The sequence below is a fragment of the Haliaeetus leucocephalus genome, unplaced genomic scaffold, assembly GCF_000737465.1.
Source record: "Haliaeetus leucocephalus isolate CR32 unplaced genomic scaffold, Haliaeetus_leucocephalus-4.0 Scaffold450, whole genome shotgun sequence".
In the NCBI taxonomy this organism is placed as follows: Eukaryota; Metazoa; Chordata; class Aves; order Accipitriformes; family Accipitridae; genus Haliaeetus; species Haliaeetus leucocephalus.
The window spans coordinates 21,627,445-21,645,551 of record NW_010972886.1 but is presented as its reverse complement, the minus strand read 5'-3'; the positions used below and the strand labels follow the sequence as shown (position 1 = coordinate 21,645,551).

At 49.5% G+C, this 18,107-nt stretch overlaps 1 protein-coding gene across 1 annotated transcript; it reads left to right on the top strand.

Moving 5' to 3' along the window:
- The first annotated feature begins 7,674 nt into the window (after positions 1-7,674).
- ANKK1 (ankyrin repeat and kinase domain containing 1) lies at positions 7,675-17,232 on the top strand. Its single transcript, XM_010575101.1, has 8 exons — positions 7,675-7,862; positions 11,994-12,288; positions 12,699-12,850; positions 13,782-13,831; positions 13,929-14,084; positions 14,354-14,472; positions 15,456-15,501; positions 15,884-17,232. Exons 1-8 carry the CDS (start codon positions 7,675-7,677, stop codon positions 17,230-17,232), a joined length of 2,355 nt encoding a protein of 784 aa, XP_010573403.1.
- Positions 17,233-18,107: the final 875 nt, after the last annotated feature.

Here is an 18,107-nt window from a genome sequence, read left to right as displayed (position 1 = left end):
TCAGGCGCCGTCTCGGGGAGGCGCGGTCAGCCATCGCCACAGGAGGTGCGGAGGTCCAGCGCGCGCCGAGAGCGGTAGAGGAGCGGAGCCCGGAGCAGCGGAGGGCACTTGGCACTCGTCCTTGCAGGGAGCACCGGAGCACCGATTCGGTGAGAAAAGCCGATCTGCGAGGCTTTTTCCGGTGGGGGTAGCGGAGGGGGGCTTAGGTATAGGGGGTAGGTGTGGGAGGATGGGCGGGCTTCGGGTGGTGCTGTGGAGAGCTTCCTGCGGGGCCGGCGTCCCTCGGTCCTGACGGCGTCCTCCTGCCTATGCAGCAGCTGGTGGTGGAGCAGACAGAGGAGGCATCCGTCGTGTGGCACTGCGAGGCAAGAGCGAGCGAGAAGAGGAGCGGAAGAAGCCCGGGAGACTGAAGTGGGGGAAAGAGAAGGGCACTCTGGGCAAAGGGACCTCCCTGTCACCGGGGCTGTGGTCACACAAGGGCGTTGCCAGCACCTGTGGTGCCCTGGCTGGCTTTGTGCTGGAGGATGACCTCCCTGTAACCAGGGCTTGGGTCTTTGCTTTTGTTGGCCTTTTGCCGTGTTGCCCCATGGTTAGGCTGCCCGGAGAGAGTGGCAACCCTGGAAGAAGGGTGAGAGCCACTGTCTCTGCACCTGGGGGGGAAGTAGAGCTCCTGAAGACGTGTTGTTGTGCTGCAGCCAGGATGGCCAGCCCATAACTCTGGCACAGGTCAGAGCCTCAGGCTCCACGGGGCTTTTGAGCATGCCAAGCTGAGGGGGACTGCCCTGTAAGCAGGGCTGTGCACATCCCCTGCGCTCAATGGGAGGTGCTGGGAGGGACCCCCTGTAAGCAGGCAGGTGTCCCTGGCCCCAGCCTTTCAGAGGTGTGGGGCTGAGATGAGTGGGGCTGGGCATGCCCTGCCCTAGCTCTCTTTCCCTCTGCTCTGAGCCCTGGGAGCAGCTTGGGAGAAAGAGAACCACGGGGGAAGGCGGGAGGCTGGGGGGAAGGGGCCCCCTCTGGGTATTGGGGATGTGCCTGCAAGCGGGGCCCAGGTCCTGCCTGGGCAGTCCTGGCACTGGGAAGCCTTTTTATTTCCTTGAGCTGGGCCGCTGCCCTGGAAGCAGGGCTGGGGCCTCTGCTCTTTTGCCTCCCTCCGGGCCACTGGGCACCATGGCGGTGAGAAGGGTGGGTGAGCCCGGGGGGGTAGAGGGTAGGAGGGGGGAAGGATGGCTGGGGGTCGGGGAGTGCTGTGGGGACCTCCCTCCGGGGGCTGGCGTCCCGCTCTCCTCCAGGTGGAGGAGCTGGCGCTTGCCTGTGCCCTCCTTCCTTGGCAGCAGCTCCTGGGCAAGAAAGACAAGGCATTGTGTGGAACTGCGAGGCAAGAGCGAGTGAGAGGAGGAGGGGTGGGCTGAAGAGGGGGAAAGAGAAAGGTGCTCTGGGCAAAGGGACCTCCCTGTCACCGGGGCTGTGGTCACACAAAAACATTGCCAGCGCCTTTGGTGCCCTGGCTGGCTTTGCACTGGACGACCTCCCTGTAACCAGGGCTCAGGTCGTTGGCCTTTTGCCATGTTGCCCCATGGTTAGGCTGCCCGGAGAGAGTGGCAACCCTGTAAGGAGGGTGAGAGCCACCGTCTCCGCACCCGAGGGGGAAATGGAGCTCTCTGGACCCCAAGCCCGCCCTGTAAGCAGGGGAGGGCTTTTTCCGCGTGCCCCCCTCCTCTGGCCCCGGCGGCTTTCTGCCTGTTGGCAGCCTGGCCAGCGTGACCCCCCTGGAGTTGGGGCGTGTCATGGCATTTGCCCTTTGGCCACCCGTGAAGCCCCTTGGCATGTTGAGGCTCCTCTGGCCTCCATGCAGCCCAGGGGGCAGGTCTGAGGCTCTCCTCTCCTGCTCGGGGGTAGGGATGGCTCCCCAGAGCTTGACTGCACAGAGCTCGCTCTCTCTTCTGGGAAGTTCTCTTTGTGTGTCCTTGTCTTTGTCGGTGTGAGGAGCGAGTGAGCTTGTCCTTTAGGCCCCCGTTAACATCGCTGCAGCTTAGCTTAGCTTAGCTTAGCTTAGTTTAAACTTCCCAGGAGGGAAAGAAGAGCTCTGTGCAGCAGTGGGGGGTCCCCTCTGAGCCCATGAGTGGAGGGAGAGTCCGGGCTTGCCCCTTCTTTCTAAGGCGAAGCCGCCTTGTCGTAGCGCGGGCAGCGCGACCTGCCTGTAGTCCGGGCCTGGGTCTCTGCCTGCCTGGCTGCCTGTCCTGCTGGTGACCTGCCAGCGTGACAGCCCTGTACTCGGGGCGTGTGTCACGAGCCGTGGAGCCCTCTGTCCCCAGGAGCAGCCTGCCCTCCCTGTAAGCAGGGCTGGGGAGGCTGCCCTAGCCAGGTACCAGGAGCAAGCCCTCCCTCGCCCTTTAGAGGGTGCAGGTTGAGGAAGCGCTGTGCCGGAGGGCGCAGTCCTGCCTTTGGCGCTGCTTTTGGCTGGGGCGACCTCCCCACAGTTGGGGTCGAGGTCGCTCCCTGGGCTCCTGAAGACGTGGTGTTGTGCTGCAGCCAAGACGGCCAGCCCTTAAGTGGGGCGCAGGTGGGAGCCTCGGGCCCCGTGGGGCTTGTTGGGAGTGTGTGCCGAGCCGCGGGGGACTGCCCTGTAAGTAGGGCTGTGCGTGCCCCCTGCGCTCGGTGGGAGGTGCTTGGAGGGACCCCCTGTAATCAGGTGGGTGGCCCTGGCCCTGGCCTTTCAGAGGCAAAGATTTTGAAGTTGTGTCTTCTTACCACAGAATTGGAATGGCTTCTAAAAATCTAGGGAATAGCACTGAGCCAAGTACCTCCCCCAGACCCATAAAAACCATCCCAAAAGCGCCAAAATGCTCTTGTGTGACCACAGCCCCGGTGACAGGGAGGTCCCTTTGCCCAGAGCGCCTTTCTCCCTCCCTTTCTTCAGCCTGCCCCTCCTCCTCTCGCTTGCTCTTGCCTCGTGGTTCCACGCACGATGGATGCCTCTTTTTTCTTTCTTTTCCGGGAGCTGCTGCCAAGGAAGGAGGGCGCAGTTAAGCACCAGCTCCTCTGCCTGGAGGAGAGAGGGACGCTGGCCCTCGGAGGGACCTCCCCACAGTGTTCCCTGGTCCCTGGCCATCCTTCCGCCCTTCTACCCCCCCAGGCTCAGCCGCCTTAGACCCACTTTTCTCACTGTGTGGTGCCCAGCAGCCTGGACATTTAAAGAGCAGAGGCCCCAGCCCTGCTTCTGGGGCAGTGGCCCAGCTCAGGGCAATAAAAGGGCTTCCCAGTGCCAGGGCTGCCTGGGCAGGACATGGGCCCTGCTTGCCCAGAACAGGCCCCTTGCCCCCAGCCTCCTGCCTTCCCCCGTGGTTGTCTTTCTCCCAAGCTGCTCCTGGGGCTGAGAGCAGAGAGCAAGGGGACCAGGGCACGGCAGGGCAAGGCAGCAGATTTAGGGTAGCAAGCACCACTTGCAGGCCCCAAACACCAGTCACCCTCCAACCAGCTGCTCTGCATTCAAGTGGCAGCTTGTCCCAAGTGACGACGAACCCACCTCTGGAAGTTCTTCTGCCCAAGCCCCCAAAACCTCCCAGGAAAAGCCCTTGCAACAGTCACCAGCCACTGCTGCCGATTCACTTGCCTTCAGGGCAGAAAGTGCCCAGCACTCTTGGATAGTGCTCAGCTGGCAGCCTGTGTGGGGTGACTGCCCCGTTAGCAGGGTGCAGGTCAGGGTGCCCCTGAATCGGAGAGAAGGAGCCTCTGTGGGCCTTTGGGACCAGGGCTGCCCTGTAAGTGAGGGCCCGGCCAGTGCCCTGGAGTCCCAGGCGCTTTGCAGTTCAGGCAGCGGCTCGAGCCCCCTGTAAGCAGGGGTGCAGCCTCTTTGGCCGCTGCCTTGCATGCCCAGCTGGATTTGCCCAGGGTGCCTGCCTCCGAGCCCAGCTCCGGCACCGGCGTGAACTCTGCTGTGCGTCGCTTTGGTGAGACAAGGTGAAGTAGGAGGGTTTTGCGGAGGTGGGGCCTCTGCGGGCAGGTGGGTGGTGGCCGGGTGGTGCCTTGGGGAGCTCCCTCGCAGGGTGTAGGGATCCCCGTTTCCTTCAGGTGGAGGAGTTGGCGCTTTTCAGGCCTAACCATGTCCTCCTTCCTTGGCAGCAGCTGGCAGAGAAAGAAGAGGTGTCTTGTGGAACAGCGAGGCAAGAGTGAGCAAGAGGAGGAGCAGCATCGGGATGAAGAAGGGGCAAGCGAAAGGCACTCCTGGGAAGGCGATGTCCCTGTCTTTGGGGCTGCGAAGCCTAAAGCATCCCTGGCCCTTTGGGGAGGTTGTCTGTGCTTCTGGAGCAGGTACTTGGCTCTCTGCAGTTCTCAAGATTTTCAGAAGCTGCTCCACTTCTGCATTAAGATGACACGACTTCCCAAAGACGTCTCAGAACTACTTTTTGTACCTTGATGTTGCTGCACCAGCTGTGGGGAGTGGAAGGGCTCTGCAGCCACCCAAAGTGTCCTTTGAGGCTGTGTGCGTGCCAGGGGACAAGTACTCAAGAGCAGGGATTTTGAGGTGGTTTCCCCTGTTCTGAATGCTTCTCTTTCAGCACCTGCATGGGGGAGGAAGCTGCTGGACCTCAGCCTCTGGAGGAACACATTCCTCCTCTCTGTCCCAAAACAGCTTCTGTCCCTGCCCTTTGCCCAGCTACTCAGTGCTGGGGGTACCCAATAAAATGCTTTCTCCAACTGCCTGTTCCCCATTGAGCTACTTTGTTGCCCAACTCTGCTTTCACTGAGGCCAGTAAAAATGCACTGCACATGCAATTTTAACCTTCAGCAACCATTGGAATTTTTGCTGTGTGTGTTGGTCCTGGCTGTTTGCAAGGGGAATCTCAGGGACATCAGGTGGCAGTTTCCAGAGACAAGTTTGGTGGTGGGGCAGCGTTGCTGTAGGAGTGATTTATGCTGGTTCACCTTTGGACTGAGCTGTAGCTGGCAGGGCACTTAGTTCAGGGGAGGGGGATGGACGTATGAGCTGTTAAGGGCAGAGTTGCAGTTGCACGTGTTGTGCAATGGGACCGGTATGCAGAGCAAATTGGGGCTGAGTTTTTGAGAGCAGGCAAGGCCGCAGCCCTCCCTGACCATCTCAGCCTCCATCCTTCTGCATCTCGAGGCTGAGGAGAGCCATCGATAACTGCAGTGTTCTCATTCACTTCAGAGAAGCACCGCTAGCTTGTGCCTTAGGAAATTCAAAAGAAAGTGTCACAATTGCAAATCAGTGAGTTGGAGCGCCACTTCCACAGTTAAGGTGTTCTTTGGAGTGGACCGGAGTAAAATTGCTCCCCAGTTTGGGGCAAAACCAGGAAAGGTTCATTTCAAGAAATGCAAGTTGCTGTTGTCAACAAAGGTGTAAATGATGGGCATGACTGCCTGTTTTAGGGTGGTTTCGAGGATTCCCAAGAAGGTAAACACACACACTGACTATAAGGGAAAAAGCAAGCATTTTATTAACTACACACATGCGTTACGCTAAGGGTATCTTACAAAACAAAAAAACCCACCTATTAACTTACTGAGCCAAGGACTGTGAAGAAGATGAACCATCTGTACGTTCTTGTGCCGTCTTGCGCCGCAAGCTCAGCCCAGCAGTTGGTAGGCGCCAGCTTTACGAGGGTGTCCCCACAGAGGCAACGGTGACCTTGCCGTCCACCTGCCCACTGCTCTTCGGAAAACCCCGGTATTTTGTACATTTGCGGAGGAACAGGCGTCGACACTCGTGGCCAACGAGTGCCAAAACACGCCTCGATTGCAACATAGGGAGCCTATGGCAGATGTGCCCACTGGCCAGGCATGCTGCACGTGCCATAGCCATCCCTTCTACTGGTTCATGGGCTCTGTGCATGTGGCGTATTACCATAATCCATCAGTCACATCCACTATGCTCTACCCAACAGCAGGACTTCTGCAAGGTCTGGTGCCTCATATTCCTCCATTATTGCACATACTACCTCCCCTAACATTGCTCAACCTCCTTATCCCCGTGGTCAGCATTTCAAACAATAGACAATAAACTATCTGTTCCCTGTGCTGAGTGCATTTCTTAGTTATATACTTCTTAGTGTTCATCCACGGACCAAAATTCCATCTTTTAACCCTTCCATACACACTGCCTCACTTCCTAACCTTTTATTTTAATGCCATTAAAGTTGAGACAGACCCTGGAAAGTGCCTGAGGCAATTGCCAAGAAATGCAGCACACCTGTGAGCTCTGTGGAGGAAGTGAAGCAGCAGCAGCTGCCACTCTGCAACCATGGAGTGTTTTCCTCCACTCCCTCACCTTCTCCTGAATTTTCTATAATAAAACTTGAGCATTTCAGTAACAGCTTGTCCTGCCCGTGCCTGAACATGAGGGAATGGAGCCCCATCATGCTTGTTCTCGGTTCTGAAGTTGTGTTGGGAGGTGAGTGCTAGCATGCGGGAGTGGAGGTAGCCAGGGGCATCACAATTGGTGGGCAACTCTTAGGGAGGAGCAGGGAATCAGCAACAATCACGTGTCAGACTCTAATGCCTTTTTTTTCCCCTAAAAAGCTGCAGAGCCTGGCTGGCTTTTTTCCTTTTTCTTCTCCTTCTTTCCTTAAAGCCTTGCAGTTGTGAGTGATGGGCCATTGCCAGAGCACTTCATGTCAAATGCAGTGGAGAAGTAGCTTGCGCTTCCACCTGGATCTGATATACAGCTAAAAACTCCAAGTCAAGACTCAATGACAATTACCCTTCAGAAGTACTAATTATTGTTTGTATTGCAGTAGCACTGAGGAAACCAGCACCACGTTGTATTTGGCATTGACTTACCTACAGAGATAGTCCCTGTGCTAAGTCTTGAAAGTATGCACAAGATGTACGCACAAGACCCAGACGAGTGTCATTAAACCCTTTTTACAGCTGGGGAGTCAAGGCATAAAGCAACTAAAAGCATGCGTGCTGTTACTAGTGCTCACACAGTAATAGTTAAACTGCTCAGACCAGCTCTTCAGTATTCTCCTGTTTCTTCAAATGCCCCTTGCAGGCATTCAACAGCATACTTTATCCCCGAGGTAACCACGCTGGCTCACCATGTCTGTTGTATTTCTGTTTAAGTATTTTCTCAGTTTCATGCACTCATGTTCGCCACATGCTAGTTCTGGGGTCTCCTCTGTTCTTTATCTTTCTGGAGAGTTTTCCACTTCTTCATCCAGCTCACGTGTGCAATGCTGCACAGGAGCCTTGTGGATTTCTCTCTGTGTAAAGCCTTCCTTCCCTTTCAGTATCCATCTGCCTCGCTTTCACCCAGCGTATACTGATGCCTCAGGCGAGGAATCCCATCTTCAGCACAGTGCAATTGCTAAAGGATTGTTGCATTGTGCCATTTTTCATCTTGTATTCTTTCAGCATTTGCCCACCCAGCGCTCGATACTAGAGAGGAGGGCAGCCTTATGGAAATGTAGACGTATATCCAGCCTGGCCAGGCTCTGCACAGTAGCCTGGCATGAGTGCCTGGAATTAAGTGATGCAGCTCCTCTGCATACCAAATGAGAGCGACACTTAGGATCCACCTCTTGGCAGTAACTAGCATGGCTCATCTCGGGTAACTCCCTACCTCCCTATGCAAGTCAGAAGTAGGAAGAGCTCCTTTATTCTTCTCTGATACCGCCTGAGCAGGAGGCAGCCAGCCAGGCTGACTTTTCTGTCATGACTTCGGAGAGAGACCGGCAACTGGGCAGCTTAACTGTCTTTAATAAGGAGGATTTTGAAGAAGACTGGGTTAAAGTGGCCAGTGGAGGCTTTGGGCATGTGTACCAAGTCAAGCACAAGAGGTGGAGAACAGTTTATGCAGTGAAGTGCTCCCCGTATCTGCTGCAGGACACCAGCGTGGAGAGGTAACTGCGGTCTCTTCTAGCTCAGCAGTTCAAACTGTCAATTAGAGCCATCTATGGTGAATTGGTGCTAAAACTCTGAAGGAAATGTTCACATGGCTTCTTCTCCCTGGGAAGTCAAGTTTTTGGTTCCCAAAGGGAGTGGAAAAACCACTACTGATCTGGACGTTTGCCTCTCTTTCTTTCGTGTGTGTGTGTGTGTGTGTGCATGTGCAGGTGGGAAAAGAACACCTACTCGGAACAGTTAGTGTTGAAATCTGGAGGCTGAAGTAGGCATCTTAAACTAAACATGGGCACGTGGATAAAAGCAGCCTGATTACTTATTTGCAGCTTTCACTGGACATTGGGACTAATGGGTATCTATTAAACTAAATTAGTCACTAAAATCACCGGATTTAAAGCTGAGGGACAGAGAATTTCCAGCTGGTTTTGCTGGCCTCACAAAGCACTCTGCTCCCTCACTTACCCTCCAGACATGTTCTTTTCTCTTGATGGTGCATCTGCACCTTCAGTTTACTTTTTGCTGTGTCTCTCACCTGCAGAGACTTCTCTGCTGACTACCTTGGGTCTGGAGATAGAACAAAGCCAGGTAATTGCAACTACTGCCAATACCACATACAATATAGGCAATCCTGATCTAAAAACTGAGTCAATTAAGTTACTTATTCTCAAATTTTATTCTGTTCAAGTTGGAAGGATCCTGCCTAGTTAAAAATCACATGCTTGTATGACTTCTTGTCATGTTACTGACAACAACTGAGATGGTTCAGTTTGAGCAGTGACTGTCCTCTTTCGTTTGCACTGCTTATGCTCTTCAGGTACTACGTTTGCATTTCATTTTCTTTTGGGGAAAAAAAAAAATGAGTCAAGTTAATCAGTTTTACTTCTGCATATATTAATTCTAGTAAATTTATTCATATGGCTTTCATGGATTATATCAACTCCTAGTGTACACTCCAGAAGAATGGTTGAATGTGAACAGAAACATTCATGGGTGTTTTTTTGTTGTTGTTGTTGTTGTTGTTTTTAAAAACAACATTTCTGCAATCACCAGGATTTGAAAACCTAAATCTGAAAATCTGAGTTTGGGAAAAATGTCTAACAATTCATGTGCCTTTAATAGTTACTGTACTGATGTCCTAGGGACTGAAGTTGCACTATTTTGTCATTAAAATAACTTTGCACTCCAACATAGTGTTATAAAAGGCTTTCCTACCCCTTACATATATCTAAACAGCCTTGAGGCTGCTCTGACTTACATTATGCTTTTCAGTAACCCCTGTGAGTTCTGGATTACAAGACAAGACCGTGCTGTCCTGCACTATGGCCGTGCCCAAAATCCTTCCTTTCTGGGGGGGGTGTAAGAAGGGCCAGCACTGGTCCTGTAGTGTTGTGCATCTGGGGTGTATGGTTCAATGGCTGTTTCTACTTGCTTTAGAATGTTTCCACATTTGTGAGAGGCAGACCTTCAGTGTGCAGTTTGTCTAATGCACACATACCCACAGAAAACATCTTTGAGTGCATTGCATATGAATCTGTCATGAGCCTTTTCGTGCGTATTATAAAATGGTTCTGGTTTATCTGTCAGCACTAAGTACAAGCCCCAAATGCAAAACTGAAAGTTTCCAGGCCACTCAGTGGTTTGAAAAAAGCACAGCAGCACAGATGGCTGGTAAGGGGGCCAAAGGAGGCAAAAGTTTCAGAGGAGCTTTTAAAAGTCCTTAGCACTCCTGTCTCTGGGCTTGTAAAAACAATGTGTCTCGTCAGTAGCTATGAATGGAGACAATGGTGTGGTGACTTCCATCTGCTCGCATTCGTGATGCGTAACCAACTGCTTTGCACTGTTCCTTCAAAATGATGGGGCAAATTGACAGCCAGTTTATTAACCTTGGATGGTTTTGCTTGTCAGGAGAAAACAGGAGATGGATTTTGTGGGATGATGGAAGACATCCCTGTGGGCACATGAAAGCAAGGAGGGCAGGTACTCAGTGAATGCCACTGAATCTATGTATCACCTGAGAGAAGGAAAGAGAGTGGGTGGAAGATGGCTCTCGCCTCAACTTCTGTCAGCTGCAGAGGCTCATAGTTCGCAGGTCTGTTGAGGCTGAGGAGAGAAAAAAAAAATCACAGGGAATCCACAGAAAAGAAAATACAGCCACAGATGCAGCCACAGTATTTCCCAGAGGGTTGAAACACTCAGATTCTTATATGGGAATCACTTTGGGGCTCTTGCTTTTCTCCCTTACAAGCCTCATTTCTTGGGGCTCCCTTTGCTTGTCCAACATCCACCTTCTTGCTGTACCTTCTCACGTATCTGTGCTAATGGTGCAAATGCCTCCCCCTGGGCTAATCTCACTCCCTCTGTCACTTCCCACAATCCTGATCCACCACAGGATCCAGCACAACCTTCTGTGCAGGTCAGCTCCCACCAGCCCCTGGGGTGCCTGGGAGGGAGGCACACAGGGGCTGTGCCCAGAGATTCTGTCCCAGAAGGGAACCAGAAATCACAGAAGTCGCTTCTATCTCCACACGCATCATTTTCCTGGGAGGGGGAAGAGTCAGTCTATCTGCAACCCTCTACGCTGCAGGTTGCAACTTCTTCCTGTGTTAACCCTTTCTCCTGCAGTAGGAAAGATAATACCTGAGACTCCTCAATACAGAGGTACGTTTTACTGTGGGGAGCCTGCTAGAGGAAGTCTGGCAGAAGGATTTGCTTAGCTGAACTATGTTTAGAGCTATTAGTGGCCTGGCGTAATGTTGCAAGCTCAGATTCATTCCCAGGGTGCTCTTTTTAAATGCAGTTTTGGCACTTTACTGCTTGGCTGCTGTCAGCATGCTCTGGGCATCCCAACTCGTTCAGCAGGTTGGGAAATGTAAAGATTTAGTGAAACAGGTCTGCCAAAACTGGCAACAATGGACAGACATGTCTAGACTCCCTCTGGGACCAGATTCACCATGCTCACGGACAGAAAGCTGCAGGCAGAGGCATAGGCATAGGTATGCCAAGCCTCCATGTACTCAAGCTCAGTACGTTAGTGTGTCTGCCAGCAAGCAGTGTGCAGGCTGTCACTGAGGCTACCCTGTGGACTTGTGGTGTATGAAAAAGGCATGGCTCACCATGTGTCCTGGTTTCAGCTGGGATAGAGTTAATTGTCTTCCTAGTAGCTGGTACAGTGCTATGTTTTTGAGCTAGGTATGAGAAGAATGTTGATAACACTGGCGTTTTCAGCTGTTGCTAAGTAATGTTTAGTCTAAAGTCAAGGATTTTTCAGCTTCTCATGCCCAGCCAGCGAGAAAGCTGGAGGGGCACAAGAAGTTGGGATGGGACACAGCTGGGGCAGCTGACCCAAAGTGGCCAACAGGGTATTCCATACCATGTGATGTCACATCTAGTATATAAACTGGGGGGAGTGGGGGCGGGGGGATCGCCGCTCGGGGACTAATGGGGCGTCGATTGGCGGGGGGTGAGCAATTGCACTGTGCATCATTTGTATATTCCAATCCTTTTATCATTACTGCTGTCACTTTATTAGTGTTATCATTATCGTTATTGGTTTTTTTCTATTCTATTAAACTGTTCTTATCTCAACCCACGAGTTTTACTTCTTTTCCTGATTTTCTCCCCCATCTCACTGGGTGGGGGGGAGTGAGTGAGCAGCTGTGTGGTGCTTAGGTGCTGGCTGGGGTTAAACCACGACACCATGCTGTGCCTGCTCCCGACATCATGCTTTCAGGAGCATCCCTTGGGAATTTCACCACAGTGTGAAAACGAGCACGTGGACAAGGCTTTCTGTGATCACTGAAGGTCTTCTAAGAGCTGGACTAAGATGGAAGTTTTGATCTCTTTCTCTAGGAGCCTGGTGGTTGAATTTGCCCAAACAATCCTCGGCTCATTTTGAAAAGTCATAACACCTTGTATGTTAGATTTTAGTCTGCAAAAGATCATGATGTGGTTGCATTATCACCAGTTCAAGGGGCAAATTGGAATGAATCTTTTTGGGGTAGGCAGGGCTGCTTGGAAAGGCTAGATACCACTAACCTACTATACCATAACTTAGCTCGTGAATCGACTGATACCATTTCTTGGTTCCACGTTTTTTGTTTTGTTTGTTTTGTGTTTTTTTTTCCCCCCAGGACCAGTATGAACTGTCTAATGGAAGAGGCAACCAAGATGGAGAAAATAAAATTCCAGCACATTGTCACTATCTATGGGGTCTGCAACAGCCCTTTGGGGATAGTGATGGAATATATGGCGAGAGGGTCCTTGGAGAAAATTCTTCCCACTCACAAAATGTCATGGCAGCTCAAATTCCGGGTTATCCATGAGATGAGCTTGGCTATGAATTTCCTGCATAGCATGACACCTCCTTTGCTGCACTTAGATCTAAAACCAGGGAACATTCTCCTAGATGGGAATATGCATGTCAAGGTATGACCTTAATGCTGTGTTTGTAGGGACAGGTTATTTCTCAAATATGAGAAAGGTTATTTTTGCCAAATGAGTCCAGAATCCTAGTAAGTTAGGTTCTTCAGGAACACTCAATGAAAGATTGACTGGTGGGGCCTATAAGAAGCAGCTGGTAAACAAAGTACCTCCAGATCGTACAGGCAATCTGTGCCAGAACTGGGAACTGAAGGCTCCAACTTAGGAGGAAATGCTGATCTGCTGGACTCACTGAAAAGCACGGACTGCAATTTTATCAGGATTTTATCAAGTTTCAGCTGCTAGGCACCTCCTCATATCCCTGATCATGAAGGATGGAGGTATCTCCCAGCTAATATAAGGAGGGGTGAGATTGTGAGCATTATGGGGGAGGCTCTCATTTTTTCTGCTTGCAGATCTCGGACTTCGGGCTGTCGAAATGGATGGAGCAGTCTAGCCGAATGCAATATATTGAAAGCTCTGCTTTGAGAGGCACTTTGAGCTACATCCCCCCAGAAATGTTTCTCCAGAACAGCAAGCCCCCAGGAATCAAATATGATGTGTACAGGTAAGGGCTGCCTTTCCGTTCAGAGGTCACACAGGGTTGCCACCTAGCTCTTACACAGAACGAGAGAGACTGGCACATTGCCTCGTTTTGTTTATATTCTGGCTCTCTGCCTTCCATAATGGCCTCGGTGGGGAACACACTGGGACTGATGTGTTACTCCAACCTCAATGGTGGGGAGTGAGGGGGAGTGGGATTATCTGTGGATAATCATCTGTTTCTTACCAGATGCACCTCTGTGCAGCACTGATCCCATGGGAGCTGCAGACGTAGACTTACTGCCTTAGGTTCCATCGTAGCCTGTTAGGTTGCTGGAAGTTGTTATAGAAAAGGAGTAAGATTAGAGCACAGGACAGACAGTGTCTGCTCTTTCATAGCAGTTGCTGCTTAGGTTAATTTTGATTTTAAAGCAACTGTAATATTGCTTGTCTTCTTTGGTATTCAGCTTCATTTTGGTCAGTAACAGGTGGAGAAAAGATTTCAACTTTATTTTTTTCCTTTTGGCCGAAGTGCTTTGCAGCCCACTTACACAAGCTACATATATACATTCTGGAAATTCATCAGTTCCTTACCCACTACACTACACAGTAACCCAAGACAAGAACCAAAGGAGGATTTGCATGGCCGCATGAACTTGCAATAGTCAGGGGCTCTAAAACCCAATGTGAATAAAGTGAAAAATAAGCACTGAGAGCCTGACTTTTACAGGAAATGCTCTAAATCCCTCATTCACTACACCAACCCTTTTGCTGAGGCATCAGAGATGTATGTGATAATTCATAAGATCTTGTCCTTTTCGTGTGGGGGATGAAATCCTTCTATCCTGAAGAATATCTTTCCTAATTTTCCCATTTCTCAAGAAGATGAAAGCAATAAGTGAATTTTATGTTCTTGTACATATGGGAGTGATTGCTCATGATCTCATTGCCTGCAGCTTTGGAATTGTCATTTGGGAGATACTTATGCAGAAGAAACCTTATGCAGGTAAATATGAACACTTCTTACATGCTCTGCACTTATTAAATGTTTATTACAGTCACCTTCACAGAGATAAAGCCTAGTGCACATTGCTTTTTTTCAGGAGCCAACATGATGGCCATTATAGTCAAGGTTGCAGCAGGAAAGAGGCCCTGCCTAGAACCCATCAGTGATGACTGGCCAGGGGAATGCCAGCAGATGGTTGACTTGATGAAGAGGTGTTGGGACCAAGACCCCAAGCAAAGACCAAGCTTTACAGGTGTAGTAGCTGATTGTGATATGGATTAGCCAAGGGTTAGCTGCAGGGATTAACAAGTGAGGGATAAGCTTGCATATAACTCTTTGCCAGTTAAATCGCATGTTGCCTTGGAAATGCTTGGTACCCATTTGCTGTCAACACATCCTCTTTCTCCCTCTTTCCTTCCTCCCCACATGGAGGATACAGGAAGACTTCCACAACCTTGGGTACTGACTGATTTCTGAACATCTGGGTAGTCTGCACAGCTAACAGTCTTTTTGCTCTGGTAGATATCCCTGTAGAAACAGACATGCTGCTGTCACTGATACAAAGCCTTGTAGTAGATCCAGAGAACGAGCGCCTTGTTAGGAAGATGTCCCACAAGCCTGCCATCTCTGGGAACCAGCAGGTGAGGAAGGCTTCCCAGTACCACTCAGGAAATTCCACTGAGTCCTTTCCCTGTTCTTACCAGTTCTTGAGAACGTGTTTCCTCTCTCATCACTGTTTTTCATCAGACAAGGGCACCTCAGCAACCTTTGCACAGTGTGTTTGGATAGGTTGTACATCTGTAATTCATTTATGGGGACAGGAAACTTGCAAATAAATTTAGAAAGCTGGCCAGTGTGCTAAATGACAGACAGTCCGAGAGGAAGACCCTTTTTTCTATCTGCTCAGATGAAGTGGGTTTATCATGTAGGCCTCAGTCATTAAAAGAAGCTCAGGCAGACACAGAATCACGGGGCTTCTGCTCATAGCACTGGCATATGCATTCAGATGACCATTTTCCCGCTCCATGGAACTGAAGACGTTCCAGTTGAAACAACTCTCATGGAAGAAAAAAAGTTTTAAATCCCTGTGTTTCTCTAAGAAAAAAAATCAGGTTTCAGGATAGTCCTAATTTTAGCCCAGCTACTGGAGTGTAATTGTGCCTAGAAGTCAGCTTCATACAGGCAGAAGTAGCAGTTGAGAACTATTGCTATTTTGAGGTTTTGCCTAGTTGTGCAGTCAGCAAGAAATGAGATGCCTGAGTATAGAGGATTGAGGAAGTGGGGGTGTTTGGATTCACTATGCAACAGGGAAAATGACTAGCTGGGATGCTGCCATGGGCACGTGCTGCAGTAAAGAAGTAGAATATATGTATGTTTGGGAGCAAAGTAGTAAGAGGAGGCAAGTCTCATTGATATCCAGAGATCATTTTCAGGGTCCCGCATTCATGTTAGCATCATGATTTGCTCTGCTGAGTTTTGGACACAATAACAAGATTGGGTAAAAACCACTCGAATGATAATACAAAATTCTAGAGCAGTAGCAAAGAACTATGTCCAAACCTTATAGAATGCAAATAAACAACTTTGTCTTACGGCTTTTTCTTTTCCCCTTCCTGAAAACGAGAGTGACAAAGAAGAGTTCACCTTCCCCAGAGTCACCAGAAGTGGTGGTAAGTAGGGGACTTTCTTTATAATTCAAAAATAAAGAAGGGGAAACCTACAAAAAATAGACTATTTCCTCGCTCTCCGGTGATATGGATGTGGCTCAAGAAAGTTTTCCATGTGGGTGACTTTTCTTTTTAAGTTAAGGAAAATTAACTATACAGGAAATAGCAGATATAGTTCCTGTGAGGGAGAGGTCAAATGTCTCACTGCTTTCTAAAAGACTGCATGTAGCAGACTTGCCTCATTTCATATTCCCTATCTCTAAAAATGACTTTTATTTCATTTCATACTATGAAGATTCACGTGCTCTCCCTCCCATCTTGTGCACACCAAGCTATTTCACTTGGTCTTACTCTCTTTCTCCTGTTTTGTTTCCCTTGCCTTTAGAAACTGATAATCAGGAGGTTCGTATCCCACCTTCTTACAGTGAGGTTGAAAGTCCAGAGGACATCCTGTCTGAGGAAATCTTTAGAGTCCATGAAAATGGCCTCACATTACTTCACCTTATGGTGATCCAGGGAAATGTGGAAAAGGTGAAGTTTCTCCTGAGCTGTAAAGCCAATGTGAACAGCCAGGTAGTCTGTGGCTACACCCCGCTCATTATGGCTGTTCAGAAGAGGTCGCCAGAGATCTGCTCAGTTCTGATAGAGCATGATGCAGACATCAATATGCCTGATGACGATGGCTGGACACCTCTTCACTTTGCTGCTCAGAATGGGGATGATAGAATTGTACGCCTCTTGCTGGACCACCAGGCACAGGTAAATGCTCAAGAGCATGATGGGTGGACCCCTCTGCACTTGGCATCACAGAACAACTTTGAGAATGTGGCCCGAGTACTGCTATCTCGCCAGGCTGACTCCAATACCCAGGAGGTTGATGGGAAAACTGCCCTCCATGTGGCAGCTTGCTTTGGACATGTGAGTTTGGTGAAACTGCTTGCCAGTCAAGGAGCAGACCTGGAGAAAAAACAGAAGAACCATAGAACCCCACTTCATGTTGCTGTGGAGAGGGGGAAGTTCAGGGTAGTCCATTATTTGCTGAAGAATGGGACCTCTGTCAACAGCCTGGATCAAAATCATTACAGTGCCCTGCACCTGGCTGTGGTGAGAGGGAAGTACCTCATCTGTGAGAAGCTCATCAAATACGGAGCCAATGTGGAGCTGAGGACAGACAAAGGTTGGACTCCCCTGCACCTGGCTTCTTTCAAAGGACACATTGAAATCATCCACCTGCTAAAAGATAGCCATGCCAGACTGAATGCCAAAGGAAGCATGGACTGGACACCACTTCACTTGGCTACTCGCTACAGTGATGAGCCGGTAGTCTGTGAGCTATTGAGATGTGGGGCAGATCCCAACATTGCTGAGAAGTCAGAGTGGGCCCCCCTCCATTTTGCAGTCCAGCGGGGCTCCTTTCTGACTGTCATCAATCTTCTGGAGTGCAAGGCAGATGTCAATGCTAAGAACAAAGTGGGTTGGACACCCTTGCACCTTGCTGTCCTCAAGGGCAATATGGCCATTATAAAGACCTTGATTAAGGCTGGTGCTCTGCTTGACGTGGAAGATATCACTGGCTGTACAGCCCTCCAGTTGGCAATTAGACATCAGAGAGAAAACATCATTACGCTGCTTCAAGGCAAGGACTCGCTGATAAATAAATCAGGGAATAGGACTCTGGTGAATGATGCTAAGATTTCAAGACCCAAATTTGTTCCAGGAAGGACAGATTTGTAGATTCATCAAGTGTGGTATTTGAGACTTGCATTTTCCAATAACAAGTGCTATGCCTTAAACCACCATATCCTGTCACCTGGTGATTACAAGAAAATACTTTTTTTTTTTTCTTTTTTAAATGGAAGTTTCTAAGCATGAGCCCTAAAAGAGTAAAAGAAAATGGAGCTGCAGAAGGAAGCTGACAAGTTATTTTCCAGAGACTGACCAAGCTTGTAGAACATTTTGGCTTGGTGATGCTGGCTTTAGGCAGTGCTTTCCTGTTTTAATACTTACAGTGCAGGGATGGACATGGGTATATGTACTCCCTTTTCATATGGGCAATGCTGAAACTGTGCATAGCAACCCATATATACATGTCTTCCACAGATTTTATCGGGTTTATTCCATGTTTTCCTACAGAGAAAATTGGTGTAAAATGGCCTTGGCACAGGTGGGAATTGAATCATGAGATTCTCACCTGCTGCTGGAAATAGACACTAAGCATATGGTACAGCAATGTGTCAGATTTTCTGACATCTCATTTTTGTAACAAGAATAAAATAAAACAAGGAAGGAAGAAAAATCACTAGTAGAAAGTATTTAAATGTATGCAACACAGAGAAAAAGAAATTCCAGAATAATTCCACTCCATCCCTTCAGAACAAAAGAGCCAAGAGCTATTTTCCTAAGCATTCAAATTACTTACTGACCACCTCCACACTTCAGACTTTAAACACTGAGGTTGCCATTAGAAAGATGGCTTTAAGGATAAGCCAAAAAGTGAGTGCAGTTCTGAAACCTGTTCCCTGCCATGAGGGCTATGAATAACCTCCAGTCTTAACTACAAAATGCTGCTGTGGGAGTTTCATAGAATGGTTGAAAGAGTTCCTCAGAAA

Bases quoted from the DNA above. Each gene is read 5' to 3' on its own strand.
- ANKK1 (XM_010575101.1), top strand. From the start codon at position 7,675: ATGACTTCGGAGAGAGACCGGCAACTGGGCAGCTTAACTGTCTTTAAT. The intron at 12,289-12,698 runs GTATGACCTTAA...TTCTGCTTGCAG, and splicing joins ATGGGAATATGCATGTCAAG to ATCTCGGACTTCGGGCTGTC. The intron at 14,085-14,353 runs GTGTAGTAGCTG...TTGCTCTGGTAG, and splicing joins GCAAAGACCAAGCTTTACAG to ATATCCCTGTAGAAACAGAC.